The 10,450-nt window shown below is 49.4% G+C and overlaps 1 protein-coding gene across 1 annotated transcript in view; it reads right to left on the bottom strand.

Moving 5' to 3' along the window:
- Positions 1–3,517: 3,517 nt before the first annotated feature.
- Positions 3,518–10,450, bottom strand: part of SYNPO2L (synaptopodin 2 like) — a 38,047-nt gene continuing 31,114 nt past the window's right edge. The window contains exon 4 of the mRNA XM_072870226.1: positions 3,518–6,244. Within this exon, the coding sequence (XP_072726327.1) occupies positions 3,906–6,244 (2,339 nt within the window). The 3' untranslated portion in view covers positions 3,518–3,905. The remainder of the gene's footprint in view (positions 6,245–10,450) is intronic.

The raw sequence follows: 10,450 nt of genomic DNA, 5'->3' as shown, positions 1-10,450 counted from the left end.
GATACTTCTGAAGTAAAGATAAACCCCCAGAACTGCCATAGCTGCAATGTGTAAGCTGCAGCACGCTAGAGAGGAGGGATGATAGGCAGTTTTAAATCAGAGCCCATGCAGGCATCTTCAAATGCTTAACAAGGGGACACTGGGGTTTGGCCTACCACTGCAGCTTATAACTTAGCAGGTGGGAGCTAAAACTTGTCAAACAACTGTTTATGTCTGTGCTTGTTCAACAGCTGAGGAATTAGAAATTTAGAGAGGCTCAAGACAAGCTTATATGGTTCAAAAGTATTCCTCGTAACCTCATCTGTGACCTGTAACAGGTTAGCCACAATATTTTCATGAGCAGACACTAGCAGAGCTGCTTGAAGCCAGCAGTAGTGCAGGTTTCTTCCTTATAGCTTAGCAGATGCATCTCAGTACTATTTCTCATCTCATGCTACTTGCAGCCACAGGCCTTATTTGAGATATGCCACAAGCACTGTAGGCCTCATCTGCAACACCCTCTGCTTCTGCAGATCAAGTCCTGTGTCATAGGATAGCATAGGATCCAGAAAAGATTGGGAGGGGCTGAGATCCATCAAACTACTTTGGCTTTGCTTTGAACCAAGGATGTTAGAAGTGAAATGCAGGATCCCCAGCCTCCTGGTTCTTTGCCTTGCTCTGACGTTTACTATTTGTTCTCCAATCGGACCTAACTTTTTTTCATTTCCTGCCCATTACATTATCAGAAATGATGGGCCAAATGCAATTATTCCACTCACTTGGGTCCTGACATGTAACATTCAACAGTGTTTGGCCATCACTCCTTGGCTTGTGTCAGTGTCTCCCAGAAATCTGGAGTGGAACCACTGAAATACTAACCACATGCAATCTCCCTTACATACTAAGGCCAGACCTCTCTTTTTTTCCAGTGGCAAAATGAATTTCCCAACACACTCAGGCCCTGAGAGCACTTACCTTTAGGGGCCTGAGGGAAAGGGACACTGGAGTAAGATTCAGAATTTCTGAGGTTGTTTCTTCACTGCAGAATTATCTTGAGCACCCTTTCTCTGGTCCACACAACCCCACTCTACACCTGAGTTCAGTAATGCTTTCAACCTGGGCTAGCTTGTCTGTCTAAGGCTAGTGGCTAAAACCACTAGCCAGTGACAGACAGCACTCCACAAGGAGACTAGAGATGAAACTTTTGGAGCACTGCTAGTCCTTGAGTTCCTTCCCACAGCTTTCCTAGAAAAGCAGACGATTCCTCCTTCCATGTTTGGGAAGAATCACAGAGATTCAGCTTGCTACAGCACACAGGATTTTTTTCCAGAAACGTTGGCAATGCAACGCAGCACAGGATGAGTGAGAAAGCAATCGTCCAAGTTAGGTTTTGTAGCATGGCTGCTCCCCTTCACCAGAGCTAAGTGGATTCTGGTGATCTGAATTAACTCTGTGGTGACGACTTGTCCTAAGACCTCCCCTCTGGGACTTTCCAGGAACACGTACAATCACCTCATCAGTTCAGGTCGGCTGCTCCTATGTCATACAACCCGATGCAGCACCTCTTCTGGCTCAGCCACCCCTTTGCTCATTAACTCAAGGAATTCCCAAAGGTTTTCTCTCCATCCTCTCCCATGGCTGATTGATAGTCTGCCAAGTGAGGCCTAAGTGCTGTCCTCCTCCCTCCCCAGCATGCTTATTCTATGTTTCAGGGCCCCCAGGAATGTGCACTGCAAACACAGGCCTGCAGAACAAGCCCAGCCAGAGTGTGAAGGATTCAAAGGCAGGATTGTGTATTACTTTTCCTTTTCTCTCATTCTCTCCCTCCCAAGGTTGTCCAGGACTAGAGCTGCTAGCTAGGTTCTCCAGCCCTCTTCTTCTTTTTGGGACAGCACACATGCAAAATCTCCAGGTGCTCACAGAGAAGCACTTTAGAGCCTCCAAGAAAAAGTAGAGCCCCCAGCTTTCAGGAAAAGAGCTACATATCGTAAGCTCCAGCTGCACCAAGGAAGGTTGGCTTGGACTTAGTGTGAAACCACAGCAGCTGCACTGCTTACAGACTTGGCATCAGCCCCATTTTGCACTCCTTTTTATCTCCCCAGAACCTACAGTTTTGTACATCCAAAGTGTGTGCTCAGTCCAGTCAGAGAATGGCTTCTGCTTGAAGGAGAGGAGAAAGTCTAATGAGACGGAGACATGTCTCAAGCAGGGCTGTAAGACCCTCATCCTTCCTCCAGTACTCATTCCTGAGAGTCTAGCAAAAGGCTGAGCAACCCTTGCCCAGGAAGAGGTGGCAGGCCCCTTCCCTGCAGCTGGGGCATCTGTTGTGTTGGGGAGCCAGTGCTTCAGGAGCAATGCTTTCTTGGTGTACTTGTGGCATCACACTGTAAAAGCGGCTGCTGCAAAAGGGGGAGCACAGGCGGAAAGCAAATGGCAGGGGTGTGTGCAAACCAGAGCACAAATGACATACACACACACATGCACAGTCCCTACTAATATCCTGAATTCTTCCTTGGGAAAGGGAATTCTTTCTTCTTGTATGCCTTTAGTGTAGGGATTAAGTCTGAGGCTAGCCTGGGACATTCAAGGAATAACCAGTCCTGTTTCCTCAGCATCGCCAGCAAACTGAGCTCTGTGTGTGTGAGAGTGCAGATCCTCTGGGACTCTCAGAGCACTTCAGTTCTTACCAAATAGACCCCAAGGATACTTAAATCACTTAGTATGAAATTCTACTTGTGACTTTCTGTTTCCCTGTCCTCCACTTCCACACTGAGAGCATCTGTAAAGGGGCTCTGTTTTCCAGCTCATCACAGAGTTTTCAGCAAGTTTTATGTCATGACCCATTGCCAATCTAGCCACACTTCTGTCCTAAACTAAACAAAAAGATGATGTGCAAATGCATATTCAATCCCGTCTCCTTCTAAAGCCAACTGTACCTTCTCTCACACAATCCGCCTTTGTACTTAAAGCATCTGTATCCTGTTCCAGTGGGACTAATGCTGCAGGACCTTCCTTGCGCCAACCAGTCGCTGCCTGAGCTTAGCTTTGACTTTGTGTATCCTCAAAAATTGATACTTGCTTCTGCAGTTCCTCCAGCTTGTGATAGCCCCATCAAGTCCATTCAATGCCCCTCTTCAGCAAACTGCTCCCAGACCTAATAGCCATGTTTAGCACCAGCTAGGATGACTCTCCTGTTTACTCCTAGCCCTGGTGACTGGACGAACGGGCACACATGGCCACCCTCCTGTGCAGGGCACGCTGCCCATGCATGCATGTGTAAACACCCCTGCTCACTCTGCTCTCTCGCCTCCTTTCCCATGCCCCTCCAGAGGGTAGTCTGGGAGAAGTGTCCAAGAAGTGACCCACTTCTACTTTCACTTCCCGCTGAGTGCTGCTGTGTGCATGTGTGTGTGCACACACAGGTGCGTGTGTACAGATGGACAGGCTCAGAGAAAAGCAGTCTAATGGGGAAGCTAGGGCTTCTGTACTGTAATCCCACCTCTGACCCTTTCTTCCTGGAAAGCTCTTGCCCCCCAATCTCCCTCCATTCAGGGGTGACTCCAAAGCCCTTGGGAAAGGAAAGCAACTACCGCCTACATGTCCTCATGTGAGACAGCCCCTGCCATTCACCCCCTCCAGAGGTGGGTTTGGCTGCTGCGTGCAAGCTCCCAGTCTCTGTGTACCATGCATGTGCCCTCTCTCCACATTCTTCCTCCTGCTGTAGCCACAGTCAGTAAGCCTTGCCATGAAGCTGCCCATCTGAGACCAAGGGGAGGCTGGGGAAGAGGGTGGTGCAGAAGGGGCATAATTTTTTTTTTCTCTTTTCTTCATTTTGTGTCACTCATCCCAATGTACTGAGCTGACATGAAAGACAAAACAAGCACTACCTCTGCGGCGCCACGGACGGGATGGGAGGGGTGTCTGCCTCAGTGATGGCCAAAGCTCGGCCTCCACACATTGGCCTGCATCCCCGTTCTTGCTGCTGAGAATTTGGGCCTGGCCACCTGAAACCGAGAGGCCGAGGCTGGGTTTGGGGAAGGCCTCTGGCCCGTCTGACCAGGCTCTGGGGAGCTCTGGTATGGCTTAGGGGTCTGGCTGAGCTCCACCTGGAAGGGCGCCGGTGTAGTGGGGGCAGAAGAGGCCATTTCTGTTCTCCACACTGGCTCATCCAACGTGGTGGCCGAGCGGGGCACAAGCACAGTGGGTGCCAGGCTGCTTGAGGCTGGCATGGGAGCTGGAGTGGAGAAGCGACGAATCTCCTGGGTCTTGGCTGTTTTCACAGGGACCTGCTTGGCTGCCGTGAAGGATGAGCTAGCCTGCAGGGCTGGCTGACCAGGAGACTCCTGAATGCTGGGGCTTGGGGGATCCCCAAAACAGAACATGGCTGACTTTAATTGATAGGGCTGGTGGCGCATTAAATCAATGACCTTGATCCCTGATTTCTGGACAGGTGCCTTTTTCACTTTGCTCTCTGCTTTGCTAGCTTGAGATTTGCTGGCTGCCAGGGGATAGAAAGGGGAATGCATTGGGTTGTAAGCTATTGGAGGGGGAGCCCGGATGTTGGGTGAATATTTCCAGGATGAGGGTAGAGAAGGGGAAGGAGAGGGGGTCCTGGGCTTGGACTCTGGCTTCGGTGTTGTCTCCACCACAAATTTGTCCATGCGGCTCTGGCGTTTGGCAAAGAGCTCTGCCCCCTTGCCTTTAAGCTGAGGCATGTCCTGAGCCCCATTTACCAGTCCAGCATCTTGCTGCTGAGGCTTAGGAGCCACTGGAGGTGGGGTCTTGAACTTGCGGCCAGAGGACTGCATGAAGTTGCAGGCCTCAGCACCCAGGCTGAGGAAGTCCTCCTCAGGCCCAGACTCAAAGCCTGCCCCGGGGTGGTCACCTTTTGGCTTCTCATCCAGGTTCTGCACCAGAGACAGGAGCTCGGGGTTGGGTGAATTCTTCTTCTTCTCCTCAATCTTACTGAACATGGGTTTCTTGTTGCCCCGCCGGCGAGCCTCCTGCAAGATGCCTGTGCGGGGAGCCGGCACGGCAATCCTCTGCTCCCTGGAGGTCAAGGGCTCAGAAGGAGGTCGTGGCATTGCTGGTGAGACGGCAGGAGAAGGCTGCTTTGGCATGGGGGAACTGCTTACCATGTGCTGTGATGGTGCTGGACTAATATACAAAGAAGAAGAGGCTGTTCCAGGGACTCGTGGCTGGGATGCTGTGGAGGCCACCTCCCCTCCTGGCTTTGAGGGAGTTGACAGAAAGATAGAGGTGGTGGATGTCCGGGCAGTGTTGGCAGAAGGCTTAGTCTCTGGAGCACTTCCTCCCCCTCCTGGCTGCGACTCCAGTGGTGGTGCTGGCCTTCCTGGTGCAGGAATATACAGAGATGTGGAGGAGCTGACTGGACTGCGGTGTGTTGGCACTGGTGCATTGGCAGGTGTTCCTGGAGCTAGAGACGAGAAAGGGGGAACCACTGTGCTTTGCCCACCCAGACTTTCACTAGGCTTTTTGGGTGCAGATGGCCTGAAGATGACAGAGGATGTTGCTGGGCGTTGGCCAGAAAAGCCAGGAGTAAAGGGCCGTGCAGACCTGTTGAACATGCTCGTTGTGCTTGCAGAGAAGGGGTCGGGGGTGCTTGGGGGAGGCGGGAAGAAAGTGGGGCTAGGGGGAGCCAGGAGCTGAGCGGGGAGGGTGGCTGGCTGTTTGCTGGGCACTTGCACACCTTCCAGGTGGATGCTGAGGGGCAGGCTGTCTGCCTTCTGTGGCACAGGCATATCTCCGTTCACCTTGCCCTGGAGTGGCTGGGCAGCTGGGGCAAGCTGGGGGCTCTTCTGCGATGGGACTTTCTCGACTGTGTACTTCCCAGCCCGTTCCCTCTGCTGCTCAAATAATCGTGCTCCTTTACCTGAGGCCTCACTCAAACCTTTTTGCTTCTCTTCCTTCTGTTCAGAGTCAGACTTGGCTTTTTCAATGTCCAGGTAAGCGTTGTCCCAGTCTGAGTGATTAGTTAGGCTTCGGGCATCAGAGAAACCTTCCTCATCAAATTCAGACTCACTAGTTGGAAAAACTCCGTCTTCTTCCTCGTAGGAGCGGTCTTCGTCGACACTCCCAAAGCTTACCAATGTATACTTCTTAGCCCTTTGCCTGCGCTTCTTGAACATCAGCACCCCCTTGGAGTGGGGGTTAGGTGCGTCCGTCAGCAGGGATGCAATGGTTCTGCACTTGGTTTTGGCTTCTTTCACGTTCTTCTCTTGGATGCTCTCGTGGCGGTGGAGCTCTGCAAGAGACAAAAAGAGGCAAACTCAGAGCTCAGCAAGAGGCTGGGTGGACAAAGATGGACAGTGATATGGCTATAGGTATTCTAGTGCCCATACGAGGAAACACACTGTCACCCCCTGCCCTTCTTTTTATTTCCTACCTTTGCTGACAGTGTCTTTAGGAACTGCTGATAGAAACCCAGGTGCAGTTTTCTCTTTCCCTGCAAACACACAATAGAAGTCCATGCAGGTGTGGGGCCGGCACTCTCCCCACTCTGACAGACGGTCTCTGTTTCCTGGTCAGACCTGGGACTTCCTATTTCTGCACCATGTGGCCAAGAGTCCCAGGCTGTATCACACAGCGTTTTTACAGTGCATGCCCTTGCTCCTGGGAATTTTTACCATTTACTTATCACCTGAGGGTGGAGCCCTGCTTTTTGTAGACCTTCCTCCTACCATACGGAGCATTCCCAGGAGCAAGAAATCCCTCTGGCCCTGAGAGTTTGGGAAGCAGCCACTGCTACTGTTAGCACCCATGCATGTGTGCAATGGGAGAGGTGCTCTGCAGGCACAGCCAGGCTGCTCCTGCTCTGGGCCCTGCAGTGCCAGCTACAGAGTCAGAGTGTCTTGCAGCAGCACTGTGTGTAGGGCTGTTCACTGCTCTCTGAGGCGACCCTGCAACAGCAGGAGGCATGTTTTCACCCTTGCTGCAGTCCCTTACCTGTGCCCCATGCCCAGCAAGGAAGAAGAGCATTTGCTCCTGAGCAAGAATCCCAGACCTCCACAACTGATCAGCCAGGCCAGAAGGAATCCACTTAGACAGGCTTGCTTGGAAAAGCCAACACCTGTTGGGACACTGGCATGAAAGTGTGGGATAATCATTTTCCGCCTGTTCTGCCAGCCCAGCGGTCAGTAAAGCCCCAGGGAGGAACGTTGTGTTCTCTGCCCTGCGTGCAGGGAAGGCAGGGGCTGAACAAGATTCAATAGTAAAACCAAACTCAGCTGCCCTAAGGAAGGTAGGACACCCTTTGAATCAGTGTTCAAATGACAGAAACCAGCGCTAACCTTGCACAGAAAAAAAAGAACATACCCAAACCATAGCCTAATTTGATTTCTTTCATTTCATCCTTTTCCTTACTCCCATTGTCTTTTTCCCAGCATGATAGGACAGATGAAACATCTATTCACTGCCTGCATCTAATAATTTGTCAAAAAACTGTGTAGCACCTTGTCCAACCCTGTCATTCTCCAGAAAGAGCTACAAAATTATGCCCTGCTGAAGGGAGAGGAGAGGAGAGGAGAGGAGAGGAGAGGAGAGGAGAGGAGAGGAGAGGAGAGGAGAGGAGAGGAGAGGAGAGGAGAGGAGAGGAGAGGAGAGGAGAGGAGAGGAGAGGAGAGGAGAGGAGAGGAGAGGAGAGGAGAGCTGCAGGCAGTGCTGGGGGTTGGTGTTAGCTCAGGAGAGGATGAAAGCTGCTCAGTCCCCTCGGGACCTCACTTCTGACCATTTTACCACAGAGCATTCATTCCATGGGGATCTGCTAATGTGGCAAAGTTACCTGCAGTGGGGGACAAGGAGCTTAGCTAGGAAGGATACTAGTTTTCCTGAGGGCTGCAGATGCCCCCGCAAACATGGCTAGGCTGCACAATTGTGGCAGATGTCATCATTCCATACTGCACCAGTGTAATCACAGCAGAAAGAGCTTCCCTTTCTCACCCCATGCTGAAAATAAGGTGTTGATTTGCAGAGCAGTCATCCTTCCAGGAAACTTAAGATAATTACAAGGAAAGACTCTTCTCAAGGTTTGCAGCCATTCCATAGCACATGCTGCTGCTTTGGGATTTCAACAAAGGGACTTAGGCGGTTTGAGATCACCTCAGGTGGATGCACAATCCATTCCTCCCCTTTGCACTCAGAAAATTGGAAACAGCAAAATCAGTGCTGAAAAAATGGCTCACTATTTGTACTTGCACTTGCAAAGGGAAGGCTCTCTGCAAAACTTTCCTTACAGAATGTATCCACGTTGCTGAACCAAGACTGAAGTAGTTTCCAGGTTTTTGTGGAGACTTACTGCTCTTCAGGCAGTCATAGACTTGCCCTCAAAGACCGTTCATGATGCAAACGAGCTACAGTCCCTGAAGGTCTGTCCACTCCACTTAGAAATCTGCATGCATGTGTCTCTGGGGGTTGTTCACAATGGAGGAAATAAGAGCTATTTCTTTCTTGCTACAAGCATTCTTGCTACAAGCTACTACACCTCACCTGGCTTGTATTTTGCTTCTCAATTTACAAGGAGGAAGAGCAGCACTACAGAATCTTAATCAAGTCCAGAATATGTAAACTGGGGGCCCTGAGTGACTCACAGGAGGATTTCTGGCATCAGGAGCTAACAGCTAGGGAGCTACACCATCCAAAGTGAGTGTCTGTGCAGCCCCTTCCAGCAGCAGAGTACCATGAAAGCTGGTAGAGTACCATCAACGCTGGGCTAGCAAATACTGTCAGAGAAAATATAACAGTAGACAGTCTTGGCTATGTCTCCATCAACTCTTGGCCCTGGCTCAGCATTAGCATCCACACACAACTTCCCTAGGAAGTTGCTCTGAACTGCCCTGTGCTCTGAAGCAGCTGGCAAGTATGGCCCTCTGGCACCTGCTACTCGCCTCCCTTTTCTCTTCTTCCTACTCTCCTCATCAAAGGCTAAAGCACATAAATAATTATACCGATCCTCCCAAAAGAAAAATGATCATGGTATTCAAGCTACAATCTCCCACAACAGTTTAAGAAGAAAGGGAAAGAGAAATCTTCCTGAGATTACTTGCTGAAGGTAAAGAGCAAGAGTGAAATCAGAACAGGCAAAAGAATAGGGAAGGAGAGGAGAAGGAAAATTAGAGGAAAGGAAAGGAGAAGAAAAAGAAGAGAAGAGAAGAGAAGAGAAGAGAAGAGAAGAGAAGAGAAGAGAAGAGAAGAGAAGAGAAAAGAAAAGAAAAGAAAAGAAAAGAAAAGAAAAGAAAAGAAAAGAAAAGAGAAAAGAAAAGAAAAGAAAAGAAAAGAAAAGAAAAGAAAAGAAAAGAAAAGAAAAGAAAAGAAAAGAAAAGAAAAGAAAAGAAAAGAAAAGAAAAGAAAAGAAAAGAAAAGAAAAAAAAGAAAATGAAATGAAATGAAATGAAATGAAATGAAATGAAATGAAATAAAATAAAATAAAATAAAATAAAATAAAATAAAATAAAATAAAAAATAGAAAAGAGGAGACATCTGTACCTGCATAAGGCTGATCCAAGCTTGAGAAGGCAGAGTCCAGACCTGGAGAGCTGGGCATGTCACAAAGCCCGTTTAATTCACAACTCCCCATAAACAGAGAGGCAATGAGAGAGAAGCAAAGCAGTTCCCTGCTGGAGCAGAACCAAAACTCTGAGGTGTCCAAGCCCTTTGCTATCAGCTCCACAAGCCTTTTAAAGCCTCTCTTTTGTCTCGTAGGCATTGCTGCCGAAAGCCATGAGGTCACTTTGTCTATTTTTGTCTTCTTAGCTTCATCACTGAGCAGTGTGATGGACATTGTCACCTGGCACTTAAACACCCTCCTTCTTTCCCCCACCCTCTATTCCCTGTGAGGAGAAACTCCTCTTTGTTATTTTAAAATAAGAAAATATACTCTATAATCTCACTGCTTCTGTGGTGCAAGCTTCAGGTTAGTGTTTCCAATGCCTCAATGTCCTGCATTTCTGTGCTAAAGAGCCCTTCAAAGAGATGAGACTAACACAGTGCTCATGTCCAACATGGACAGGCAGAGAAACCCACCCAGGAGGAAAGCAACTTTCCTTGTCTGAAACCCTCAGAGAGCTCCCAGCTCCAGGTAAATATAAGGAAGAAAAGAGAGGAGAGGCTTTCTTTTCCTGTATATATCAATTTCCTTCCATGTCTGAGGAGAAGCAGTCCATGATACAGATTCCTGTTGTGTACCAGGACTGAGGAACATTTAACAGAGGAACATTAGGATCCTGAGTGCCTGCAGTGAAGTGGTTTAGTTGAATGAAAATGGCAGAGGCTGTTACCTACACCACTGAAGAGTGTGGCTGTGCCCAGGGAGGCTGATGGAGCGTTTGGAGGCCAAGGAGTGGTATTTTGGCAGCACCATTCAGAGCTCCAGTGCTGGAGACTAAGAGGTGTTGAAAGATGAGATGCTGATAGTGAGGATTGGGGTGGACGGGGAGGAAGGTTACAGAGGGTGCTG

This window comes from Ciconia boyciana, chromosome 8 (assembly GCF_034638445.1).
Source record: "Ciconia boyciana chromosome 8, ASM3463844v1, whole genome shotgun sequence".
NCBI classification, from domain to species: Eukaryota; Metazoa; Chordata; class Aves; order Ciconiiformes; family Ciconiidae; genus Ciconia; species Ciconia boyciana.
Note: the sequence above shows the minus strand (reverse complement) of the source record. Positions and strands in the feature narration are given on the sequence as shown.